This window comes from Sphaeramia orbicularis, chromosome 9 (genome assembly GCF_902148855.1).
Source record: "Sphaeramia orbicularis chromosome 9, fSphaOr1.1, whole genome shotgun sequence".
Classification (NCBI taxonomy): Eukaryota; Metazoa; Chordata; class Actinopteri; order Kurtiformes; family Apogonidae; genus Sphaeramia; species Sphaeramia orbicularis.
Genome location: NC_043965.1, coordinates 25,182,756 through 25,210,590, shown reverse-complemented (window position 1 = coordinate 25,210,590; position 27,835 = coordinate 25,182,756). Strand labels below are relative to the sequence as shown.

Sequence of the window (27,835 nt, the reverse complement as noted above, 5' to 3'; positions counted from 1 at the left end):
GTCTTAAGTTCAGTGTGTGAGTCGCTGTGCTCAGAAGTCACTCGGGCAGGGCTCCATCTTACTGAACACATCCTCTTTGGTTGACGTTCCTCTCGGCCGTTGGACAAACCGCCCGTACGCTGGGCTGTGCCTGCCTGTGTCTGATCCGAGTTGTAGTCGTGGTTCTCCACACAGGTCGCTAGCTGTACATTTTTCTACTGAGAAGACGTAGGTTGTACAGAAACATTAACAGGTCAGTATTATCTCAAGCTAAGCCCATGTGTTCCTCTTTACTTATTTACTTACATATAACTCACAAACTAAGCGTACTTTAATGTGAAAGTTGTTGAGGCAGCCTTGTCGTTACTTAAGGTGTTACTTTAGCTAGCTAACGTTAGCTAAGCAGCCCTCCTGTCCACCGGTTCGCAGTATTGCTCGGGCCTCGGTGCTAACGTTACTTAGCAACTAATCACGTCTATTCTTATCGGGATAACGGACCGGGATTCGTGTAAGCTGGCCGCATGACAGTACAGTCTGGGGGCCGCCGAGTTAAAACGGCGTCGTAGCCCACGCTATTATCACCGGTGATCTAATGATCAGTTTGTTATGTTGACTGTCAACTTGTGACAGCAGTGTGCCCTGCTGGAGCTTCGGTGACATTGCGGAGACTTTTGGACTTGTGGAATTTGCTTGAGTCACTCACCAAGGCTTTGAGATTGAGAGCGTTTAATCAGATGTTTAAGCTTGTGGATCCAGCCGTAATGTTACTTACTGAAGACGCCCCTGCGGTTCATACACTGTGTGGGGCTTCAGAGAGGATTACATAGTGGGATAAGTTAGCAGACATGGTGTATTTTCAGGCTTTGCTCTTACCAGATGTGCCACCTCATCGACAGCTTTCAATCGACTAGCTGCTGTCAAGTGCCGGGTGTGTGGGTACACTGTGTAACTGTGCAATACTGCAATATCACACAGTTTATGGGTTAAAGGGGTGACTTAGGCTAGTATCAATCAGCCTTTCTTTTTCAGACAAAAAGCATTTCAGCTTGTTTAGACATGATTAAAACTTCTAGTCGTCTGGTCTTTACCACTTTGACATTGCTGCATTTATATGTTGAAGATGCACTAGTCTTACTTGTATTTTGTGTTAATTTTATATAATTTTCCAAACCGAACACTGCAAAGGTTATCTGTCATACATTGTCATTAATTCTACCTTCCCTCAAGTGGAAGCTGTAATATACAATATGAACCCCAGTATGTTTTCTTACTGAGGAGGTTAAATTTGTTTTGGATAATCTAATCATTAAATTTGATCCACAGAGGAAATGTAGAGTATCTGTTTTATCATCAAAAGTCACATCTGAGTAAACTTGTTCAGGTGAGGGTCTTTGACAGGAGGAGAAGTGTTATACATAGTGGCTGTAAGTTTGGTCAAATGGTAATTTACAAATGAAGAGAGTTGTTAACAGGTGACTGTGTATCAGTGAGGAAGCCAGATTCCTCTTCCTCTTATTCTGTGCCGCTTTTCTACACCGTCAGTGCAGGCAGGGGTCTACATAATCATCCCAGCAGATGTTTCCTCAAAAAGGAAGAACCTAAGCACCCCTTGTGTCTACTAAAGGATGAGTGCTGGACTATTGGACAAATCAGAATACACTTTTTAAGACACAAATGCACACTTTTTGTCACAAGCTTGTAATGAGCATACGATAACACTTGATTTCCTAAAGGTCCTTCTACAGGTCTGAGCAGAGATGGAGGGAAATGTGAGGTTATGGTTGAAGATGTTGACCCATTACCATCTGTCAAACACTGAACTTGTTTTTACTTTCTTACTATTCTAGATATTGATGGCTAATTTTGGCTTTCTGAAAGAAAATGTGAAAACAAAGCCTTCTGGTTTGTGTGACAAATAACACCCTCCTAGCAGTTAGCATATAAATGGATTGTGGGTGCAAATGAAGATTTTACTACCAAACATGCAAGCTTCTTCAGCATACATCAGTGCCCCAAGTGGTTTTGCACTCCTTTGGTCAGCAAATAAAAAGGCGCTGTGTGTAAACACCCTGAAGTGTTGGCATTTTACTAGAATTGACCTCCAGGTTGTTTTATATTCTGTATGCTTTACAATATGTTTGTGATTATGGAAAATAGTGATCCAACACAAAGTGTGCCTTGTCTTTTTACTTACACAGACTGAGCACTTCATTTCTGTCATTACCAATGTGGAAGTAGGTTATTTACATTGCATTTTCATTTTTAGTCGGCAGAATTTCATTTCATTTTTAAATGTGGCTGTGTATTTACACACCTATGAAATGAAATCAGACTGCAAAGACTTGTAGGTAGAACTCATTACAGAGTTTGGTTCGCAGTTTTATTTTTTAATTCAACAGGAGAATATTTTCTGTACAAAACAGTGATATTTGGCTTTCATCCTAGCCACAGATTAGAGTGCAAGTTAGTGGTAAAAGATTAACATTACTGCAGTGGGAAGGTCTCCAGTCTAAGTGGATCATTTTCAGATGACTGCATCAACCCACCAATCAGAGCTGAAATAAGCTTGGTGTTCGATGTTAAAATGTTGCTGTATTAACATGCCAGATAGTGCATGTGATATGTAGGCATGCGTGGTGCTTTATACTAAAGGCTGCACTACATACAAGGATTAAGCAGGTCACTTATTGTATAGGTTTAATTTCCACTGTGTAGTCTTCAGCTGTTGAATTGCTTCATTGCTCTGGCCTCCTCCCGACCTCAGGGTAATAATCACAATCATTCAAAGGCACAGTGAGAGAAAAGTGGAACACTGCATTCAAAGTAGGTTGCAGCTTAATGATGAAGACCACCTTCATTCTCTGCTGAGAAATTTCTTGTAGAGTGTGTGAGAACTAGTCTGTTTTACTCCATGTACTGTGCATCCTGTAGCTCCAATGAGTGAAAGGTGTCCTTGTGTGGGGTTGTTGAGCAAGTTCTGCATTAAATTTCTTAGTCAAGCTTAGTCAAGTATCTTGCCTCACTTAAAACTGACTCCTAACTATTTGGCTCCAGGAAGAACTTGTAGTCATTTGACATAATATAATAAAAGAGAAATTTACAGCTTTTAACAGTTTTTTTTTTTTTTTACCCAAACACAAGTACACTTATTATATTCAGAACATTTTTGAGAAATTTGCCCATGGTTGTGTAGCCATGTACTCTGAATGATTGTGCTAATGACTGAGCATAATGAAGCTACTTTCTTGACTTTATCCAATCCATTATTGTATGTCATGGTCTGTGTTAAGTCAGTTTTGATGGACTGATAAGCAGTGTATGACAGAACAGGATTCCACTGACAACTGTTTATACGCTCCAGATGTTCCCACACATTGTGTTTTACAAACTTTTATATCTTTGGTAACTATGTGTATATATAACCTACACATATTTAAGATTTTGTTAGGATATATAGCTAACATGGTGTGCAGGAGTGTTTCTTCTCAGGCCTTCATTATTGATACACAAATTCAGTTTCTAGGACCTTGAAAAATACGCATTTCCATTTTGTCACGTGTTCTTTATTTAATAATTATCTTTATGCCACAGTCAGTCATATTGTCACCCTAACAGCAGGGAGAACATGTTTAAATAGTTCATTTAGCCATTTTTTGTGGTGAATAATCTGACAAACATGATAATCTGCTGGTGGGCTGGTTGTACTGCTGGCTCAACTTTAATCCTATTTTAGCAAAAGCTGCCAAGCAGATTTACATGATTTTATAGGATTTTTATAATGACAGATTGAGATGCCATGTTTGTGGTACAGTGGATATTGTGGTCAAGGTCACACATGATGAGCTATTCAGAAGTTCATCATGTCAACATAGACGGCATATCGATGGCCTTTGACGGGGTATTTTTAGGTCGAACTGTGACGTGGTGTGTGCTGAGGAGCTTGTTGTCACAACAGAACTAAAATGCCTCCATTAACAGCACAGAATACAAAGTCAATGACTATGTCTTAAAGGCATATGTGTCCATGTTGTTTATTAGTTTACTCCAAATAGTTTTAGAGACAGTGGCAACCATCGCAGAATAAAATCTTTGAGAAAGTTATTAAGTTACTTGAGTCAGTGATACTGAACTCAATTAATTTTTCTTTTTCTTATTTCAAACAGGGACATTTTTCCTCTCTCCTCACTTTCCCTGGTTTTTGTTTTTTGTTTCTTCTTTAATTGATTTTGTGCGAAGAAAACAATTTTGCCATCATACAGAGTTTTGATGGTCTGGGTCCAGTCTGTACCCACCAACAGACACAAGCCTTGTGGGTCTAACCAGTTATAAGAGGAAACATGAGCACAGCAAAGCCGAGTGGGATCAAGGTGCCCAGCAAGATTGCAAAACCACCTGGGACGGGAGCACCCAAGACCAACCCCAGCACAGGTAAAAATATCTGCATGTTCAGCTTTGTCAACTTATTTTAAATATTTATTTACTCAGTATTCTCATATATCTGACAATGACACCATGACCCACCATGGTATTATTCAAAACTTTTCTGGAATACACTTGCTGATACTTTGCCTTCAATACTGATTCCGATGTAATTTTTCAATACTAATTTTTTATTTTAACTAAAGAAACTTACATTTAGCATTGCAGTTCAAATGGTTTTTTTTTTTCAAGTTACATAATATACCAATCATTTAACTACAATAATGGGTTGTTTAGCATAAGTTGTCATTTTCAAGTCTTTGATTTTATTATTCGCCACCATTTCACCACAAATACCAGTTGCAGCCTCTTATATCCTGGGTCAGCCGCAGCTTTGTCTGTGTTGCCACAATAATGGTACGTGACACTTGTAGCAATATACACATGCTACATATCCACATAATCAGAGGACCGTTAGCTAAAAGCACAACAAAACCAATTTTCGGATATCGGAACACAACTCAAACAACAAGCACTTAAATGGGCAAAATCTAGAACAAGGTAACGGTCTGAGATCAGCATATATCATTAATAATTTCATAAATGACCAATGCAACAAACTTTGCACTGCTAACCTAACCTAAGTAGATCCAACAGTACAAGTATTATTTCTCTACTTGTACAACTCACTGAACAAGCCAAAAGAAGAGCAAAATAAAGGTCACATTACCACAGCTTGGTTTTATATGAATGAAACTTTGCTCTTGGCTAATACATTGTTTTGTATTACATTGAAATGGGTGAGATGGTTGAGACAAATGGCCCAGGGCTTAACAGGTTAAAATTTAGAAAAAAAATGTCTACTTACCACAGCATAATTTTAGTTGTTAATGTAATGTCATTAATAGAAATCTATAAAAAGCGGAATGTGTATTCTGCATCCACTCATACTGATAAGATCAACTCCTTAGATGTTCAAATTTGGTGTAACAGTGTGACTTTTTTCACTACTCACCAGTATAGGTGGAATTCTCTGTGTCTTATTGAATTATTGGTTCCCAGCCCTAAATTGCCCAGAATTATTTGTCTTGAATTAGTCAGCTACCTTTTTTTTTTTTTTTTAAATGAAAGTTCTATTTCACTTTTGTTCTTTCACCAGGAGCTAAAGCTGCTGCGGCTGACAAATCAGCTGCTACTGGTGGTGGCGGAGATGCCCAGAATGCTGAGGAAAATTTCCAGATTGGGGAGCGAGTATGGGTGAATGGGAATAAGCCAGGCTATATACAGTTTTTAGGAGAAACACAGTTCGCTCCTGGACAGTGGGCAGGTATAGTTCTAGATGAGCCAATTGGGAAGAATGACGGTTCAGTGGCCGGGGTGCGGTACTTCCAGTGTGAAGCCCTACGAGGAATTTTTACCCGTCCATCCAAGCTGTCTCGCACAGAGGGGGAGGCTAATGGGACCCAGACAGCGCCCCCATCACGAGCTGCATCACCCACTCCTTCAGTCGGAAGTGTAGCCTCCCATACCCCCACCACAAAATCAGCGTTGCCCTCAACAACCAAGAAGGCCTCAACATCTACACCTGCTACACCAGCTACCAACCTTGCACGTACCAACAGTGAATCGGTCTCCAACCTTTCAGAGACTGGTTCAGTCAAGAAAGGCGAAAGAGAACTGAAGATGGGTGACCGTGTGCTGGTAAAGTTTTTGAAATGATCTCAAGTAAACTACAATATCCCCCTGATTACTCCAAAATCCAGCCCTTGAATTTTAGCAACATTAATATTAAAATGCCCCAATTTAGACAACATAAAGAAATTAACACATTGAAAAGGATCTTATTTAATTTATCAGAGTAGAAATCTTTGTGGATTATCCAGTTGGTCAGATTCTGTCTTGATGAGCACTTTCCTTCCTTGTGGCTGTTCCTTTTTCTATCCCTTTCCTCAGCCACATGCCTAAATGCCCCATTATGTAAAGAGGAAGTATCACTTCTGCAAAGGAAATATGCTCACCATCACCAAATTTAGTACTATACAAGCAGCAGCTGTGTGTTAGGGAGGGAAAAAATGCCTTTTCATTTTCACATATTGACTTTTGGCCTTAGTTAACATTCAAAGCTTGCACATAGGTTTCTTTTGCTTTGATGGAATTATCTCACTCGAGGTTTACTAGCTCACAAAGCTGATTATACTTTAGGTCTCTTTATATGTTGAGGAGACTAAATAGCTACAGCTAATGTGTGTGTGGTTTTCTTCTCAGGTTGGTGGTACTAAGGCAGGAGTGGTTCGTTTCCTTGGAGAAACAGATTTTGCCAAAGGCGAGTGGTGTGGTGTGGAACTTGATGAACCCTTAGGCAAGAATGATGGAGCAGTGGCAGGCACAAGGTACATTGGTCACTGAATCTGCAACATCTGAGGATTTACTTTTTCTTATTAACAGCATGAGAATTATGATGTCCATGAATGCATCTTCATTAAATTATCTGTCCTCAGATATTTTCAGTGCCAATCCAAGTATGGCTTATTTGCTCCAGTGCACAAAGTCACACGCATTGGCTTCCCTTCAACCACGCCAGCCAAAGCAAAGACAACAGTTCGAAAAGTTGTGGCTACACCATCAGGCCTGAAGCGAAGCCCCAGTGCCTCTTCAATCAGTACCATGAGCTCTGTGACCTCCTCTGCCAGCGCCAAGCCTAGTCGTACAGGCCTGGTGAGAAAAACAGTGACCGTATTACAACATTGCACTCAAACATGGTTTTAATGCTGTGGTGTGAGCTAAGCACAATTATCTTCTGTTAATCCAAAGCTAACAGAGACTTCATCGAGATATAATCGAAAGATTTCGGGCACAACGGCCCTGCAGGAAGCGCTGAAGGAAAAGCAACAGCATATTGAGCAGCTGATGGCTGAGAGGGACATGGAGAAAGCTGAGGTTGCCAAGGCCACCAGCCATGCGGGAGAGATGGAGCAAGAAATTTCCCTGCTCAGGGATGATCAGGAGCAGGTCAGCCCACAATTCTCACTCCACATAAACTGTCTGTTATAGAAAATCGCCAATACTGAGAGTCTTAAAAGTTCCTTTCCAATTAGATGGCTAAAAAAATTGCATGCATACAATTTTCATCATCTACCCTCTTTAGTCAGGCTTAAATGAGCAGATGTGTATTTGCAGTGTATTCAGAAATAACAAACGGTATCACCTATAGTTGATGATGTAGTAACTTTCGTAGGCTTTTGTATTTATCTTTGCCTCCTTAGCTATACCACGTCTACTCTTCTTTAATATTCTCATTATCTGTCAATAATTATCTCTGATTTTTTTTGTCTAATGTCTGACCTTTTTCTTGAAGATGGAGACAAAAATGGATCAGTTACGTGCCTTGGTAGAAGCTGCAGACAAAGATAAAGTAGAGCTGCTGAATCAGTTGGAAGAGGAGCGCAGGTAAAGATCCTCAGCATTGACTAATTGTAAGGTGCAAGGTCACTACTGACAATATGTCACCAAGTATTGCTGGCATACTGTATGTAGATGAACAGAATGGTTTTTGCCATTGTAACAGTGTTATCACATCCACATTCACGGGTGACTGAGTTTGCTTCTTATTTGTTGATAAGTTTAGTCCATAAACTGTAAGTAAAGTAACAGCATAAAATAAAAGATTTTTTTTTCTGTCTAATAGGAAAGTGGAGGATCTGCAGTTCCGGGTAGAGGAAGCTTGCATTACCAAAGGAGACTTGGAGGTAGATACACTATAATTACAACATTTTTAAATGTTAAAATTTGATGTCCTTAATGTTAATAAAATAAAAATTAACTACCAAGTCAGCAGTAAAATCTGGAAGCAGGAGCTCCATTCCCCGTGTCATCTCAGTATTTTACTTCACACAAACATTGAGGATTTTTTTCTATCATGATGAAAAGTGACATAACTGGTCTGTACATTTGTTTGCATTTGGGGATAAAGTTGTTATTGAAAACACAGGCCTCATCTATATAAAATCACAAATACTGTTTAGATGAGAGGCAACTTTTTTATATATAAATTACAGTCAATGGAAATGTTAAGCAAGTGCCACTTCTCTGGATATAACATCTCACCATATATTGAAAATGGAGATTTATCAGTGAGTAGAATGCTAATCCCATCATCAATCATGCAGCATACTGGGGTCTAGTGGTGTCTGTGTTCATATCTGATTAAAGGATTTGTTATTTGTTTCACAGTTCGACACAGGGGACCATCTCGATAACCCTGAAGGCACCTGAGCCCAAACTAGATCTAAAAAATGAGTACAGGGTTAGAATACCCCTTAATCATCTTTGAAACCTCATAAACTAACAGTTTATTACTTACTGCTTTGAATATATTAAACCAATTGCATGCAGCTTGAAAAACCTTCAGAAACACGTGGAACAAAAGATGCTTTGTTGACTTCAAACTGTTGAAGGTGTACATACTAATGAAGTGCTATAACCCTCAGTGCCTTCCTGTTCAGTGATGTGATGTTGTTGCTTCTTCTTCCTTTTTTGTCCTCGTCTGTCATGTTGGTCCAGTACTCAGCATGGAACCACTGGAGATGCTCCTATGTCATTTCACTGCCCCAACACATATATAGATTCAATTCCTAATGCAAATAGAGGGAAATAATGCTCAGCTCAAGAGATGTAATTGACATAATAGTCCATTTAGACATTATGCTTAAAAACTAATTTGATGTGGTAGACTACATATATGCACAGTGGGAGTATACAGTACATTATTTACATTTTTTAAAAAATCACAGTCTAACGGTCATTTGGGAATGATTGTATCCCCCCTTTGCGTTGACATACACGGAGTAACAGACAGGCTGAGGCACTGGATTCTGCTTGGAAATACTTTGTGAATCTGTTATAAAGGCATTATTCATAGTGCATATAACACGAATTAGTCAAATGGGAATCCTGTCTGTTTCTTGAGCCCCATTTGCGTATGCGTTACCAATTGATTTTTTTTTTTTTTTTTTTTTCAAAAAGCCCTGCACATGGTGATAATAACTGGTGATGATAATTGGTGGTTTCTTATAAGTACTTGGATTATATAGTGTGGACAGTGGCCGAATCACTGAATAGAGAAAGCAATGCCGATGATCAGGAAGTGGATGCTATATATACGACTGATGATATTCCTTCGTTAAGTGTCTTCTTGGATCTGGGCCTCTGTGCAGCAATTCCTGAAAATACTTAGACTAACTTCCTGTAATTTAATGCGAGTGAAGATCAGTATTACAATATTAAATATCCTCTGTATGCTGCAGTGCATTGTGTAAACAGAAAACGGTCGGCACTCCTTTTTCTTGATGCTGTGATGAAGTCACTGTCACCCAATTTACTTGCTGGCTCGGCACACATTATCACATTTTTTTTTTTTATATCATAACCAATCAATGTGCTTTGTTCACCAGGGTGTCAGTTTTGCATGTTTACTTCTAAACTGCCTCCATCAACATACTCATCCTGCACTTCCATAACACATTCCTTCTTTTGCTGCTTGTTCTGTAATCCTTCCCATTCTTTCACAAAAATCCCTATGTGCAGCTGTTTATGGCACAGCCTGAAAGTTCTGCATGGGGTGTTTTCCCATTTCCACTCACCCACCACTCCCAACCCAATATCCTTCACACAATCTTCCTAAAACACACATATACACAAACACAGCATTACCATTGTCCAAACCCCTGTCTTCCTTCTCTCTCCTTCCCTCTCTGTCTGCGTTGGGCTGGCATGTGATGGTGGCACTGGTGTGTTCTCTTCCTCTCCCCCTTGTTTACTAACAGACGCAGACCAGGCTGGAGCATGCCCACATTAAGGAGCTTGAACAGAGCCTGCTCTTTGAAAAGACCAAAGCTGAGAAACTCCAAAGAGAGTTAGAAGACACTAGGGTAATGAATTCTGCTCTGCACTGTGCTGCATTGGAAAAGAGGGCTTGGGCCGGGGATTGTGGCCAAAAACTGTACAGAGAGGTGTTGAGCAATAACTGGAGCTGCACCTTTTTTTTTTTGTTTGTTTTTTTTGTTTTGGGGCTTGTGGGGAGTAAACCTTACATGCATTTTCTGGCTCTACAGTAGAGGTGCTCTTCCGACAAACAAATATTTAAGTGAATAGTCAGTTAATACACATGAATTATGCAAATATCTTTGAATGCTCAAAGCGGTCTATCCTGTCTAAGGTTAGATTTTAAAATTCATCAACTATAGACTCATTTTATAACCTTTTTTCCCCCTAGGATTTTTATCTCATTTCATATCAAACCGACACTGTTCCAAGTTTTTACAGTGTTCAAAAACAAAAAAAAAATTCTTTAGTTTTCTGGATTGACAGCTTTATTATTCATCTATCTTCCAAAACTGAACTCACTTTAGCTTTGTTGGTATCACTGCTTAACCAGACAGACCAACTTTCCCCTCGTCCCCAGCTGATCATGTTCTGAGTTATCCTATGTTTTATGTCCCCAGTCCTTCCCAGCATCCATTTGTCCTGCTTATTTGGTGTCCCTTTGCTAGTCCTAGACCTGCTCCACATCCCAGACTTTGCATCTTTGTGTTCCCCAATGGTATCATAATCCTAAGGAGTATTAACAAAAAGTACTGTGATGAGTTTTATACAAGGTAATAGTTATACTGAAGAAAAGATTCACCTGCTTTAACTTTTCCACATGGCATTAGATACAAAGTTACGGTCATATAAATACAATACTGGATTCCCCTCTGGGTTCTCCAATCCCTTGAAGTCAGTAACAGCATAACTTAAGTGATTTTAAGGTCAGTTTTGGTGGAAATTGTTGTGCACACCCTTCAGCCTCCAAACATGCTCAGTGTTCACATCCATTATTTGGGCCATACCTTTTGTAGCCACAAGAGGTCAGTATTACATCTTGTTTTTGAGATTGACCGTTTTTAAGCCCACTCATTAAGCAAGTACATTAAATATTTAGAAGTTTTACATTTACTTTGAATTCTCTGATACTGTGGCTATATTTCTTTCTGTAGCAGTCAAAGAGTAATTGTGTTTCATATGAACTAATTTAGTCTTGTTCTGATACACACCAGTCAAGTATGTAAATTGGTATTCACCTCTGAATTAAAGATTTCTACTGTTGAAGGTTGCAACGGTGTCAGAAAGATCTCGAATTATGGAGCTTGAGAAGGACCTTGCACTGCGAACAAGAGAAGTTACAGACCTGCAGCTGCGTCTCGGCACCCAGCAGGGTGGTGAGGACTCGAACTCAACTGTTTCTCCACTGCTTGATGAGATAAATTCTCTGAGAGATCAGTTAGCTTCCCAAGAATCTAAGCAGCAAGAGGAGGTGGGAAAGTACAAGGAGAAGTTGGAAGACCAAGAAAAGCGCCACAGTGAGACAGTTGTCCAGCTTCAGGCTGCATCTGTTCGACTTTCAGGTGACAATGAACAGTTGCAGATGCGCCTAAGCCAGGCTGAGAAGGAGAATACAGAGGTTATTGAATCATGGCGTTTAAAATTAGAGTCTGCCGTTGCCTCTCATCAGCAAGCCATGGAAGAGCTGAAGCTGTCTTTCAGCAAAGGTGCAGGTGCCCAAACTGCAGAGCTTGTAGAAACCAAAAGTGCACTAGAAAAGCTAAAGTTAGAGCACAAGTTGGGTCTAGACGAGACTGAAGCCAAACATAAAGCTGAATCCTTGGCTTGGACTCAGGAGATACAGGCTTTGAAGGGACAGGTTTTGTCTTTGACTGAAGACAAGGAGAGACTGGAGGAGTCACTACGGTCTCGAGTTGAAAGAGCTGAAGAGCAGCACCTCGTGGAGATGGAGGATGTTCTTGGAAAGCTTCATGCTGCTGAAGTTAGATTAAAGGAGTTTGAGGAGAAAGAGGCAGTGTTGACACAACAGGCACAAGACAAGGACAGAGAAACCAAAGAGCAGATGGCAGAGGTGGTGGCTTTGCGTAGCCAAGTAGCACAAGGCAACCAGGAGCTTGAGACCCTCAAGACTCAGTTAGAGGAGGTTCAGAGCCAAGGCAGCTCACAGGGGGCCAAGGTAGGTTTTCATATCCATTCTATTTTGCTATGTCTTCTGTTTGTTTGTTTTTTAACTACTTACAAACTACATTTTGAGATGTTTGCCTTCTTTTGTTTTTGTTTAGTTTGATGTACTTGCCTTGTATTTTATATGTTGTGCTATAGGTCAATAAATTAGGATCTCTGTTGGATGGAAAAGAGAAGGAACTCCTCTCAATACAGCAGAGTCTAAATACTGTACAACAGCAGAAGGACGCCCTAGAACAAGAACTTGGAAGCCTGGTAAGGCTATTTGCTCACAGTTAATAAATACATTACATTATTGCCTGATGTTTTCTTCTCTTGCCATTTTGAAGCTGTACAACAATCTGAAACAACTTACTGTACAAAAATAAATCATATATCGAAATATGACGCTGAAGGTTTTTTTTTTTGTTTTTACAGAAACAAAAGATGTCTGAAAGCACAGAGGAGCAGATTAAATACTCTAAAACTATGCAAGGTAATTTATCTCAGCTCCTGCCCCTATTTACTTGTTATACACCTTGCCTAAACTAGCCAAGTTTTGTTAAGCTTTTTAGGATTTTTACTTAAATATTTTACATTTTGCAGAAACAGTTGAGAAACTCAGTAAGCAGGAGGAGCAGTGCGCATCCCTGACAGCAGAATCAGAGTCTCTTAAAAGTCAACTGGCAGGTGAGAACACAACAGCTTCAGTGTTTTTTTCCCCTAAACATTTCTGCACTATATCGGTTTGTCAGTTTGTATTCTATAAGGTCTATAAACATAAATAGTAAACTTCTCACAGGGAAAATGTTTTTTCTGAACTCTGTGTTATTTTAGGACTGGAAAGGAAGCTGAAGACTGCAGATGAAAAGGTTGAACAGCTTACAAAGGACAAAAGCAAGCTGGAAAATAATATTTCAGACATGATGAAGGCATCTGGTGATAGTTCAGTGCAGCTCTCCAAAATGAACGAAGACCTCATGCAGAAAGAACGGTATACACCTTATTATTTCCCTTCTCCCTTAGAACATCATTTCTGTAATATAAACAATCTGACATCAATCCTGTCAGCCTCAAACAGTGTGTCCGGTCAAATGATCAGAACATAAATGTCGTGCTTTTGGTTTATTTCATTGTATCTTCATAACCTGTCACTGAACATCATTCTCTTGCTTGTTTTTATTACTTAGGAGGCTTGAGGAATTACAGAATCATTTAGCAGAGGAGAAGGAAAAAGTGGCACACTTGAATGATCAACTCCAGCAAGAAATGACCCGCAAAGATGAGGTGCTCAAGGAGACAAGAAGTACACATCAGTGTCAAATCAGTAGCTTTGAAGAAAAGATTGCATCTCTGGTTAGTGGTTCATGTCATTTATTTTACATGTGTCTGAGTGGCCTGAGACTCAAATTTACTAAAATATGGCCTTTATAATATAAAATAAACCCTTTATTCACTGGTTGGTTGAGAAGTCAACAAATGTTTGTTTTTCCCCATTTCCTGTTGTTTAGGAGAAGACCGTGCAACAAGGTGAAACCCTGGTTGAAGAGCTGAAGACTTCCCACAAGAAGTCCCTGTCTGAGGCATCAGAACTCCATGGGAAGGAGCTTCAGGTGATGCAGGATCAGGTTAACCAGTTAAAGCAGGATCTCAGTCTCTCCAAGGATAAAGGTCAGGAGTTGCAGAAGCAGGTGTCTGAGTTGCAGCCCTATAAGGAGCAGGCACAGGTGAGCACAAACCTACAAATGTATAGACAGATTGCCGCAGTTGATGTAAAAATGCCCTCTATGTCTTATCTTGCCATTTTTATTTATTGCCTTCCAAATTTTCCCTGTTTGCAAAACAAACCATCCACGTTAAAAATTGTATTTATTATTAAGTTCATATTGCCAATTCTCCAAACCCATTTGATGGAAACAACATTTAAAACTACACATGCACATATTGTGCTATATCTTTGACTTTGAAATAGAATATGTTATTTTGTAAGTTATGGGAGGATATTAATGACTTCATGTAACATTATGGATTTATATTCATTATTGGCAATTTCATTCTTCACACCTTCTCAAAGAGTGTTTGATCAGTCCCCTTTTTCCCATTGGTCTAATAACCTGTTTCATCATAATCATCTTGGCTCAGATTGTGACATGAGCTCCATGCTTTCAGGGGTACACCTTCATTTTGTCTGTTCATATCAACACCGTATTACTGTAAGTAGTAACCCATTGATACAAGTCTTAATTTTACGCTGGACTATGTGTTTAATCTTAAATGTTTCTCAGACTTTATTAAGATGTACCCCTGCTAGCCTTTTTTGACTGCCTGATATTTCATTTAAGTTGATCATTTTCATTTTTTGAACAAAAAGTATTTTTGTGCAGATATGGAATTTGTCATCAACGTTTCAAAGTCCCAATTGATCTCTGTTGTGCATTTAAAAACAATGCAAGATAAAGAATGAATATGCTTTACAAAATATATCCCAAAAGAAAGCAGGTTAACAGGGCAGACAGTAGAATGAGACTTATGTCCAGTTTAAAATAAAATCAGTAATAAATGTAAACAGAGGTAATAAAACTGTAATTTGCCTTTTTAAATATACTTGTATTTATACTGTTTGTTTGGTTTTGTTTTTTTTTTTTTTTTTTTGCAAATTGGATCCATACCTTACATAACTGAGTAGAACACTGTGGGAGATTTTAGCCATATCCTCTGGCAGCCAATAATCACTCTTTATTATATGACTGCCACAGTTTTTGGGTTTAATTATGTAAGTTTAGAGCTGAAGTGAAAATGCTCCACCTTACCTTTTTTTTTTTTTTTTTTTAAACCTTTGGTTTAAGCAGTGGTGAAATCTTGCCAGTTTAACCCTTCTGCAGCTTAACCTTTCTGGTTGCATATCACCTATGTCCATATCTGCTTGGTTTATTTTGGATTATCTTACTTTTCCCTGTATGTATTTCCCCCCTTTTTTTCTTTCAACTTTATTTTCCCAGTGTCTTTCCGCTGAGCTTGAGTCCACCAAGCATGATGTTGAACATTTATCCAAACAAATGGAAAAGCAGAGTCTAGATCTGGAGCTCATGTGTAAGGGAAGTAAGGCTGTTGAGACTGAGAAAAGTAAACTGGAGAATCAGCTTTCTGATATGCAAACAAAATTATCTGCCCTTGAGGTTAGTCACCAGCAGCTTTCAGTCCAGAATGAAGAACTGCAAAAAACTAAAGATATACTTTCAAAACATGAAGAGGAGCTTCTGGCCAAAAAAAGTTGTTCAGATGAAGAAAGAATTTCTCTCAGCAAAGAGCTGGAGAAGCTAAAAGATGACCTGCATCAAGTACAGATTGAAAACAAAAACCTGAAGCAAGCCAAAGATGAGCAGCAGGCCAAAATTGAGGAACTGGAAAAACAAACTGCAGAGAAGAATGACATGCTGTTAAAGCATCAACAGGACATCCAACAGATTGAGACTAAAAAGAAGCAACTACTCGAGGATTATGAAAATGCCTGCAAAGAGAAGATCAGACTTGAAGAGGACATGAGTGAAAATATATCTAAGCTCACATCTGAGAAGGACAATCTAATTTTAGAGAGAGACGCTGCTAGAAATGCCAAAAAATCCCTTGATGCTAAAAATGCTGATTTGCAGTCAAAAATTAAATCTTTGAACTTAGAAAAAGAAGATCTCACAATGAAGAATACTCAGCTGCAGGTTCTGACAGAAACATTAGCAAAGGAGAAAGAGGGTATGTCTTCTGAAATCAGCACTGTCACGTTGGATAAGAAGAATCTTGAGACAATGAAAGAGGAGCTTCAAAATAAACTCAGTGCCACTAAGAAAGAGTTAGAGAATTCTCTCCGTGAATGTGAAGAACTTAAAGCATCAAAAATGAGCCTGGCTCAGATGTTGGAAGAGTTTAAAACGAGCAGCCAAGTTACTGATTCTGAGAGACTTCACCTTCTACAGGAGAAGGAGGACCTTCTTGCAGTCCAAAGAAAAGTGTGTAGTGAAAAAGATGAGCTCCTCAAAGAGATAGAAGAACTAAAGGAGAAGCTTCAAGTCTCAGCAGAACAACTTTGTCAGTCAAATGAGAAACATAAAGAGGCACTATCATCTTTGGAGCAAGAAAAGCAGTCTTTTAATCTTCAGAATTCTGAAACTGAGATGACTCTTCATGCTTTACGAAAAGAACAAATGAGCCTGGAATCTGCATTAGAGCAACAGAAGATGGATTACGAGCGACTGGCAGTGGAGAAGGGAGAATTAGAAGAGAAGCACATAAAAGTTATATCTGAGAAGGATGCTCTTTCTCATGAGCGAGAAAAGTTAGCAGGTGATGTCCGAGCAGCCAAGGACCAGTTGGATAGTTATTCCAGAGCTAATGCCGACCTTACTCAAGAGAAGTCTGACTTAACAGCAAAACTGGAAGAAAACCAACGGCAAAAAGATGAGGCTGAAGCTACGGTAACTTCACTGAAACATGACAAAGCTGACCTACAAAAGAAGTTGCAGAAACAAAGCTCTGATATAGAACTTCTTGAAAGGGGCAAAGATAAATTGGTTGAGGAACACTGTAAACTAAAACTAGATTCTGAAAAAGCTCATTTAGACCTCATTCAACAGGTGGACAAGCTTACAAAAGATTATCAGAATCTGCAGTCACTTCAGGCTGAGACCGACAAAAAATTGCAATCTACACAAGAAGAGAAAGAGGGTCTGTTGAAAGAAAACCAGGAACTGAAATGTCAAACTAAATCATTGTTAGAGTCCAAGGTTTGTCTTAAGTCCCAGTTAAAGGCTGAAGCCAGTGAACGGAGTAAAATGACCGCTGATAAAGATGGTCTCTCCAGACAGATTGAAGAGCAGCAGAAGAAGATCTCCAAACTCATGCAAGAAAATGAGGATATATCCTCTAATCTCAAGAACACTGCTGAACAGAAGAAGTCAGATGTGGCATCTCTGAGCACACAATTAAAGCAGAGAGAGCAAGAAATTAGTCAGCTGGCTGTAGATAAAGAACAGCTTGTCTCTAAACTTGAGGAGATGGGAAAGCAGATTTCCTCCCTGACCACAGAAAAGAAAAAGCTTTTAACTGGACAGAGTAAATTAGATCAGGACATCACCTCTCTTCGCAGTAGTCAAGAAAAATGGCTTTCAGAGCGATCAGAGCTCCTTGGAGAGTTAGACAAGTTGCAGACCACCCAAAAACAACTACAAGTAGATATCAAGACATTACAAAGTGATAAAGAAGCTTTGGAAAAGCAATACAGGGAGGCTGTTGGGGCGGTGTCAGCTTCTGCAACTATGAAAGAAGAGCTTTCCTCCAGCATCTCTAACTTGACAGCTCAGAGGGAAGCCCTGCAAGTGGAGAGAGATGAAGCCGCCCAGCAAGTCATGCAGCTCGAGTCCCAACTAAAAAATGCGCTTTCTAAGCAGCTTGAGGTATTCCTCCGGTACTAATCACAATCACAAACTCCTTAGATTGGCTGGGGCTATGTCACTTTCTCACTGACTGCTTGCTGGTTTGTCTCCCTTCTCCCCTTTACTTTTTTTGTGCATAACATTCATCTTCCACTTACTAACAACTATTTACTACCTCTAGCTCCCAGCCTGTATATGTTTTCCTGTGGGCTTATAACGTGATCTGAGATTAGTAGTTGTGTAACGGACCACACTTAGCTGTGATCTGTGCTGGTCGCACTCCACAGTTTGGGAAATGTGATCGGTGAATTGGATTAATTGAAAGTTCAATCAGTATTGGGCAAAATTGAGTTTTATTTTCTTGGAGATGACCTACGTTAAATTACCTCATTTGATACTGCTGCATTGTTTAGGTATCATAACACATAGAAGCGAGTGAGACCAGTCACTTTTGCCATTTTCCCCAGTTCTAGATTGTGGGTTTATAGGCTTATAGATTCCCATCTGCATTTAGTAAAAATTGGCTTAGTTTCATTGTAAAACTGTCAGCAGGTTCGACAGAAGGCAAAACGTACAAGTGCGAATGAACTCCTGTTCTCCACCCTCAACAGTGTCTTAACATACATTTTCGAGGTTTCTGCCTGTTAAAAGGAAGTTTTTCCATGGTCACCAGTCACAAATGTTTGCTCCTGGAGGAATCTGTTGGGTTTCTGTAAATTGGCTTGAGAGTCTGGTTTTGACAGGCTCGATATGTAAAGTGTCACAAGATAACTTTTTTGTTATGATTTAGCGCTATATAAATAAAATTTGATTGATTGATTGATTGAACATTCAGTGTATTAACCTACTTCAAGCAATTTTCAGTTGGATTTTATTTATTGAAAAATTCTTCACTCAGTAATTGAAAAATATGCAGAGTAGTGAGTGAAACTAATGATGGAAGCAGTCTCACTTTCTTTCTGATCTGAAGTGATCCGATGCATGACTCAAAAACTGTGGATTGATTCGGACCATGAGTTTTGTGATCCATTGCACTCCTAAATATTGCCCATGAAAACCATCAGAGTTGCATGATTTTGCTGATGTAAGGTGTTTCGCTTGACAGAGGATATTCCAAACCTTATTTGTCTTATTTAGGAGTGGGGATTTTTCACTATAGTTCCTTAAAATCAGCTTTAATCATATAGTCTTTTACAGAAATGAGATAACATTCACTTTTGCAAAAGTGAATGGGCAGTGACTGTCAGTATCCGTTCTGAGGCCACAGGTTATTGAGTATTGTAGAATGTAGAGAGTATCTAGTGGTTGTTTTTCTCCGTAGTGTAATTATTGTGATGGTGATTCTTCTCTAGATTTTACTTTAACATAACAAGATTTTTTATGTAATTAATTTTAATTCAGAAATTCAGATTGCTAACTTTTGAAGCATGCATTGTAAACATAAATCATAATACAGTTGAACCGATTTTTAAATGTTTGCATTCAAGAAACACATAAAAAATGACTAAACAAATGATTTGCTCATTTTTATTCTGTTTAGTTGAGATTAGTGTTCATTTGTTGTTCTTACTTGTTCTAAGCAAATATTTCTGCTCATGCACTACCTAGGCAACAGAGGCTTCTGGGAAAACTGCTGAGGCCTTTGAGCATCTGACAAAGGAAAAAGCCACTTTACTGCAGGAGAAAAATGAAGCCCAGTCTTTGTTGGAAGAGGTCCGTACTTCGAAACAGGAAATGGAGACTCAGGTAAGAGATGGATTTATTCTGTGAAAATGGTAATGGAAACACATCCTCTTAAAGCAATATCCTGCACCTGAGAGAAACAGTGATGTGAATCATCTATACTGTACATTATGTATTATACTGCAAATGTACGATTTCTATGGTTTCAGCTTAAAGCACTAATGGAGGAGAAGTCCAAGCACCAAGATGACCTGAAAGTATTGAAAGAGCAGCTTTGCACAGAAACTCAGAAGACCAAGACTCTCTCCCAGGAAATGTGGGTATATTCTTATCTTCATCTTCTTTTATAGTATTTATGGCATTTTTCTTCTATGTATGGAAGACACTGAACAAATACAGTTCATCATACTCATTGTAAACCTATGTCAAATTGAAGCCCTTTAATTAATTGTATGTAGTTAGACAGTTAAAGTAAAAAAAAGGGGAACTGTTGGTTCATGTGTTACATTTTATTAGTCTATCTCTAGGAATTGTCAAAGCATCACTGATTAATGTTTTATGCAGTGAGCGGCTGAAAGAAACTGTTTCAACGAAGTCGCAATCCCTTCAGAAACTGCAGGATGAGCACAACAAGCTGAATGAAGCGCTTGATAACAATCAAAAAGATCAGAGTGATCTTATGAAGGTGCCACATGTAACATTTATTCAAAAGATCTTACACATATGAGCACTACACCGGATTGTCTTAAATAAGTGTACTTTTTGCCCTTCTAGCTCAAGGATGAACAGGCAAAACTCAAGAAACAGTTAGGAGAGTTGAAGCAAAGGTAAGACAGATTTACCAACACCTTCTTATTCAGGCAGTTTGTCACGACTGTTGAGCCAAATGCAAACATTTGTTGTGCAAATCAGCTTTTACCTGTTTAACTCTTTTGTGTGCTTGTAATTAAGCCTATGGTATGTTATGCTGTCCTTTCCTTTAAAGCCTGCCAAATAATTCCTTCAGGTACTTTCAAACTTTCAATATATGTGATGTTGGTCTTGATTTTAATAAACAACACAGGCAGATGATTTAGGACAATGAAAATGCATCCTAATACATAAAATACAAAAACTAATTAAACGTGCTTCATCTCATGTGAATTATAGTTTATGTGCCGTTACAGATGTTTTTACCCCTGCGTTACTTTATTTCCACATCCATTACTGTACATGGTGATGTGCTTTTATTTGTTTGTGTTACAATTTGCCATTTTACCAAAACCTAAATATTTGTAAACATTATGAACTGTGAAATTACATTCCGTTGCAAAATATTGTATATGTTCTGGGCCAAACACTCAGGTTATCGGGTCAACTGAAAAATATTTGGTATATTTTTTTCTGTACTTGTCTTTAGTTGGTATTTGTGTATTTAACAGTGAGAATACGTTGAAGGAGCAGTTGGTGAAAGAAAAGGCTGCCCTTCAGCAGTCCATCAATAAAAACAGTGCCTTAACCTCTGAAAAGGACCAGCAAGTGGAAAACCTAAGGAGCGAGGTGAGACCAGTGTACATGCTGCAGTCTTACAGTCAGAGCAGCTAGATAAATAAGAATAAATAGTTGAATGCACAGAATGTAGGTGGATGACAGATTTGGAGTCTGAACAGACATTAAGAAATATAAACTTTTACACAGGACATGCCAGTATTGAAGATCAGTTCCTTTTCATATGTCATGAACAATGGTCGGGGCATTTCTCACACTGTGGAGTCGAACAGGATGTCACTTCTAGGTCATAAAAACCTTTGCTGTGCTTTCTTTTTAACTGTACATTAAGTTTTGTACAACTTTGCTCATGCAGTTCTGATGCTGTGGATATTCTGATTCTAATTTGTTGCTGGATTTCTGCCAGAGTAGTGTTTTTGATAATAAATTGTTCCTGGTCTATTTCATATTGCTGATATGCTGTAACCAAAGGTGAGTTATTCAGCATTTTACTATTGTATAATAACATTAGTTTCTTTCATAACAGCTGGCTGTACTTCGTGGGGAAAGTGCCTCTGTTAAGACACTCCAGGGTATGGTTCAGGCCTTGGAACAGGACAAGGCTGATCTTCAAGAGCGTGTTAAGAGACTGGAGAAGGATCTGGCTGCAGGGCCTGATGGTATCAACAAGTCCTCAGGTAACACAGTGCTTATCATTTCTAACACAGCTCTGGAAAAAGACCAGATCTCAGTCCCATCGAAAACCTCTGAAATGTGATGAAGACAAAGACGGATGGTCACAAGACATAAACACAGCCACGCTGCTTACGTGTGTGTACCAGGAGTAGCATAAATATTTAACAGCATTGGGAAAGATTGGAGGAGAATAATATTATATTAATTTGTATTTATTTATTTATTAACATTAATTTCCGGACTCATCTGAACTTAGTATTTTTTTTCATTAGTTAATATCTGAAAACACAAGTAATTACTATTATTTTCTGCAAGTAAATGCTTTAAATGACATTGCTTGCATTTGGAATTTGGAATAAATATTATCAGAAATTCAGTCAGACACATAACTGTAAAGTGAAATAAAAAAAACAAACAAACCAAAAAACCGTCCATTGACATCAGTGCCATTCTGTTTTTTCCAGAGCTGGATATGTGATAGAAATAAGGTTCTCTCTCTTAATGAGCACCTGCAAATGAAAACACATCAAGGCTTTCCTATAGTTTTCTACTCTGTTGTGTTCAGGTGATGCAGTGTTGGACCAACTGCTGGAGGACAAGGAGACTGCAGAGAGTCAGGTGAGTCAACCACTGCATGTGTCCTCAGTTACATAAGGCCTGCATAGGTAGAGGATGTCTTGCTCTTCATATAGTATATTCAGTGTTAAGATGTTTTTCTACTCTGGCCCATAGAACTTTTCTGGTTTTTCTGTTTCATTGGCATTATCATTATATGTGGGTCAGTAGGAAACGGTCTTACTGAATGCCCTTTGTGAAATGACTGTGCTTCTTAAACATTAGACATTTACTAACGAGGTGAATTTGATGTCACTGTTGACTCATGAGGGTGTTACAGTATAATGTTTTACAGAGCTGAAATGTGTCTTGATTGACACAAATTTTAAAGGACTCTGAATGAGGATGATTTGCGTAACTCATGTTCAGCATCACAGCATTTTAGCCGTCACCCACAGTGGGATGATCAAATGTGTCATTAGTACTTCTCTATCATTTTCAGCCTCTGTTTTTCCTAAAATGTTATACTGTATTTTCTGTCAGTGACCTGTTGAGTGTTTTGTCTGGCAGTAGGCGAGTCCTAATTTGATTCTTTTTTTTCCCCCCTCTCCCTCTCTTCTCCTCTGCCCTGTCTCTGATGTTGGCAATGCTACACCACCATCAGGCAGCGGTTTGTTCATGTTTTTCATCAGCTTCACTTATGCATGTCTGTCACCATCACTGTGGTTCTTAATGTATCGTCTTTTGAAAGTCCATCTAGTTGATATCAAAACTACACCTGTCCTCCAAAGATGAATCGAGCATGAATCACCTTTTCTAACGTGTAGAATTTAACAGCACGAATGGTAGATTAGTTCTAGGGAAATCACGGACACCGATAAGAGGTGTAAATGTAATGAGAGCACTTTAGTCAGACTCGTCATAACTGGGTGTTTTACACAGTTACTGTGTGACTCATATTGAGCTTAAATGTTTCTTTGGATGACAACTCACAGTGGTGATTTTACCGTCAGGACAGAGATTAGGTTAATTATTATCGCACTCCTATGTTGCACTCGTGGTTATGATAAATAATTGATACACAATACAGTGAATAGATGGAGATGTTGTATTAGGATCTAAAATAAAGACATTGTCACCAAGGTTTCTGCAGGTCCATAAAAAGTGTTAATTTTAATTCTGAAATGTCATAAATACAGTTAAATGCTGCTGTATCTTAAAAGTTAGTTGATGATTTAAGACAGATGTAAGAAAACACTCAGATTAGGAGGCACTAGAGTCCCATGAGGTGTGAGAAAAATTTGAAGCCGCATTAAAGACCAACAGCAGACCCCTGCCTTCACCCAGAGTCCAGCATCAGCACAAACTGGATATGAAATATATAATCACAAAGACAATAAAGATTCGTAAAATTAATATTGAAACCCGCAGAAACCATTTGTTATATGTGACTTATTTACTAACATCAGCACTGATGCTACTTCTGTGCACGTTTTCAGATTGACTTCCTGAATTCAGTCATCGTCGACCTCCAGAGGAAGAACGAGGAACTCAAGGACAAACTGGAGAAAATGGCAGCTGCTGCTCTCAATGGGAATAATGCGAGCGAGCTGGATAACTATGACAGGTCAGTCCTATTCACAGGAAAGATTAGCTGTGTACCAGAACAACATGGTCTGCCATGACAAAGAAACTTAAGCCCACAATTTATTGTCATGTAAATAAGTGAAATTGTCCCTTTTTGTTAATTTTCTGGTGCTATTGCAGTGTAAACCCAGAGGCAGATTTATCATACATTTAGTGCATCTAATAAGGAGGAGGAGCCACTCATTTTTCATTAAACAATGAAACACATTTCTGTTTGAGTTTGCTTTATAGATTTTGTAAACTGAAATAACATTTAAATAAACAAATATGAACTGACATAAAGCTTATTACTTCTCTAAAGCTGGAAATAATTCTTATACCAACTGTGATTTCTCTATTCTCTGTGAAATTCAGTTCAGTACTGGTCAGTTTGTTACAGAATCACAGTATATTAATTATAATAGAAGAAATCTGATAAAAAAAAAATACATTCAACTATGATGGGGAAAAAGGGATGAGCATTGTTTGAAGGAATTTCTCTGATTGTGATGTGAACATTATGTGCCAGATGTATGAATGCATCATGTAACATTGATGCTCAATAAATAAAATATTAGAAAAAAAATTCATTAAAAAATTTTATATAAAAAGTAGTAGTAAAATTCATAAATTATATATTAGATTATTAACCTTGTTGCTCAGAAGTAATTTTTAATACAACCCAGTGATGTCAACTGTGTGATAAGAAGACGGCCTTCGGGTGCTTCACATAGAGGGGAAACGGCAAGAGTCACTGCTAACAGACTTGGAATCAGCAAAACAGCTGTTTATTTAAAATTCCAGAAGAAAATGTGGTGTGACTCCACCATGAGCATTAACTGTGGGGCCACTGTGGCCTGCTGATGAAATGCAATTTCCTTTATTACCAAAGCAGGAATGAATGGCAGGTTCCCTCACATATGTGGTTTGTTGTTGCCTGTCATCAAACATATTGACAGGTTTAGAGCGGCCTCAGTGTGGGAGTTCCTGAGCTGAACAGCAGGTCACTTGTAAAATAGAAAAGATGCTTATTTTTCACATGAGGTAAACAGCTCTGTTGGCAATATATTACATAAGTGACACCTTACACTGGATCTGAAGGGGTAACAGACACTCTTGCTCGAAACTTGATCAAAATCATTACACTGGTTCAACTCATTTTTCTTGCAAAATAAATTAATGGTGGAATGAAATCCAGGAGTAAATGATTGTAAATACACTGCTGGTGTGAACATACGCATGAGACCAATGATGAAAGCCAATTATGGCATTGTTAAAAGGTCACTGGTCTAATCTCAAACAGTAGAACATGATATGGAAATGGGGATGAATCACTGTATGGTGTTTCTGTTACTGTCAACTAGTTTTTATACAGGTGAAGGATACAGTTCATAATTATACAAAATAATTAGCATATGGTGATTATGTAACAATTGTGACAGGCCTGTTCACCTCACTACCAGGCATTCATAGCTGTATTCATTTTCTTTGCAGTCTCGACAAGGAACCCGTGAAGAAGAAGCCTCCCCCGAGGCTGTTCTGCGACATCTGTGATTGCTTCGACCTCCATGACACAGAGGACTGTCCCACACAAATGCAGATGCCCGACTCTCCTCCTCACACCACCTACCATGGCAATAAGGGCGATGAGCGGCCCTACTGCGACATCTGTGAGGTCTTTGGCCACTGGACCGAATCCTGCAATGACGACCAGACCTTCTGAAGCCTTTTCAACATTTGTTCGCACAATCACTATATTTGCACATCATATTAGAGTAAGCGGTGCTTTTGGGGTTTTAGTTTTTACATGTGCATTCGTGCTTGTTTTTGCTAAGCATCTTTACTGTCCACGCCAGCCCTTAAGCGCTCTTATGGGAGAACAGTCTCCTCACAATCTCTTTCCAAAAATCATCCCAAAAAATAATATACAGCGGTGTAACAGTTTATACATGTTGTAAATGACTTTGGAGGAACATGTTTGATATCCTGGGTTTGTGTGATTGAGAAGATACTGTAGGTGGACGTATCCTTGTGGGAGGAGTGACAGTCTTTTCTATCAATTAATTTATCAATATCCTAATGTTTGCACAGCTTGTCGGGGGAGGTTACAAAGATAACAGTATCATAAAAGGTGTTTATTTGAAACTGTAAAGTACTTGATTTAAAAAACAAATGTCAGTTTGCGCAAAAATTGGTGAACTATAGTTTATTTTTTTATGCCTGGAAATACTATGTACTCTTTAAAGGTTTGATATAGTATGTGTGTAATTTTGTGATGAGTAATCATGGGACAGAAGAGCAGTGAAACTCAGTGCTGTTTGGATTTACTATGAACTTTTTTATGGCCTTCATGAAGGGACTGTTGAATGATAAATGAGAAAGAACAAGTCGAATTTAATGCACTTCACAGTGTTAGCCCCTGGTGAAGTGGCCTTTCCAAAAAAGTTTCTTTGCAATTCAAGAAGATTTTCTGTATGACACAATTAACTACTTAGGCATTTCTTTCAAACGTTTTGAATAAATGTATAAAATTAAATTTATGTATAAATTAAAACCATCTGTTGTTTTGTTGATTGTCTGCCCTGCTGCCTACGTAATAACCAGATTGAGTGTCAAGGCCCATTAAAATTTCAGATACTTTGCTTTAGAGTCACACATATCAACAATTCCAACTAAGTTAAACAGCATAAACCTGTATCTCTGGGGTTTGGGACCTGTGTTTATTTACATTTGCCTGTCGATTTTTTTTTTTTTTTTTTTTTTTTTTTTTTAATTATCAAGTAAAGATCGCATTCAAACAATGTGATGATTGACTACTAGGCTTAACTTTCCAACATATTTTAGATTACATTGCTTCTCTAGGCATTATACTATTTCTTGATATTAGTTCTAAAACACTTGGAAAAACATAGCCACTAGCGAACTATGCGTGTACTACACTGAGTCATTTAGCAGATAATCACTACGAACATCTTTAACATCCTGACTTAAGCAGAGTAAATGCCATTAAGAGGAGTCTGACTTGAAGTATTTTAGTGAAAGTTTCATGGTTTATCCTTTTGTCTGTCCCGATGATCCCATATAGCTTCCACAATAGTCAGATTTTTTTTTTTTTTAAATGCATTTTAATACTGTATATTCCAGCTGTACATTTATTATTACAAAGACTGAGACGTGCGTATGTGTAGTCATGCATTTTAGAAAAAACAAAACATTGCAGGAGCTCTATGGGATCATTTGGACAGAGAAAAGGATAAAATACCACAAAAGCCTCTGGGACATTCTGAGGGTGTGTAATAAAATACAGGAATGTTTAAGAAAACACACAACCAAAGGGAGTGTAAGATTTATTAAAAATCTAAATGAAAGTCACACTAAATATCAACTTAACCTGCAGAATCTGTTTAGTTCTGTAGTTTAGTGTGATTCAAAACTGCACATATTTAGTGCATATTTTTTGTTAGAAATAAAGACGCCATTACAACCCTGCAAAAACAAAGATAAAGGCTGCCGAAGACTTCTGCACAGTACTGGTATCAACAACTGGGTGACATTTCTATAGAGCTATCATTAAAGAGTGGCAGGGAGATGAACCCATAAAGACCCAAACATCCACTGGTGACCAAAATCATTTGCTGATATAAACTGTTTAATACCTACTGATCCACAAATCCTATCAATAAATGTAAATAATTGGTGTAAAATGCAGTTTGTCATCTTTTCATGATCATCAGATATGACCCATTTGGACGTTCAGAGGCTCTGTAGTGAATGTAGAAACACTGACAATTTCTACAACATTGATTAACCAGTAAAACCCATGGAGTTGGATAAATAACAAAGATGGAAATGCTTGGGTTATATTCAGTTAATGAAATATTTTTCTGAAAAGTGACTTTTTCTGCAGTTTTCTCTGTTTTTGATATAATAACCCTCAACTTTAA

The 27,835-nt window shown here is 38.4% G+C and overlaps 1 protein-coding gene across 5 annotated transcripts; it reads left to right on the top strand.

Moving 5' to 3' along the window:
- Positions 1-42: 42 nt before the first annotated feature.
- On the top strand, positions 43-26,461 carry clip1a (CAP-GLY domain containing linker protein 1a). 5 transcript variants are annotated; one of them, XM_030143120.1, is made up of 28 exons: positions 43-232; positions 4,143-4,407; positions 5,558-6,099; positions 6,664-6,788; positions 6,897-7,113; positions 7,210-7,407; positions 7,754-7,845; positions 8,084-8,144; positions 10,221-10,325; positions 11,546-12,454; positions 12,601-12,717; positions 12,880-12,937; positions 13,048-13,131; positions 13,279-13,435; positions 13,632-13,797; positions 13,953-14,168; positions 15,441-17,885; positions 19,473-19,610; positions 19,757-19,863; positions 20,112-20,232; positions 20,322-20,374; positions 20,533-20,553; positions 20,969-21,086; positions 21,562-21,712; positions 22,276-22,328; positions 22,930-22,935; positions 23,765-23,892; positions 25,386-26,461. In XM_030143120.1, the coding sequence occupies exons 2-28, from the start codon at positions 4,317-4,319 to the stop codon at positions 25,612-25,614; spliced, it is 6,708 nt and encodes a 2,235-aa protein (XP_029998980.1). In that variant the 5' UTR covers positions 43-232; positions 4,143-4,316; the 3' UTR covers positions 25,615-26,461. The 5 variants fall into 5 exon arrangements, with proteins under 5 accessions (XP_029998980.1, XP_029998983.1, XP_029998982.1 ...); XM_030143123.1 differs by lacking the exon at positions 10,221-10,325; XM_030143122.1 differs by lacking the exon at positions 20,533-20,553.
- Positions 26,462-27,835: the final 1,374 nt, after the last annotated feature.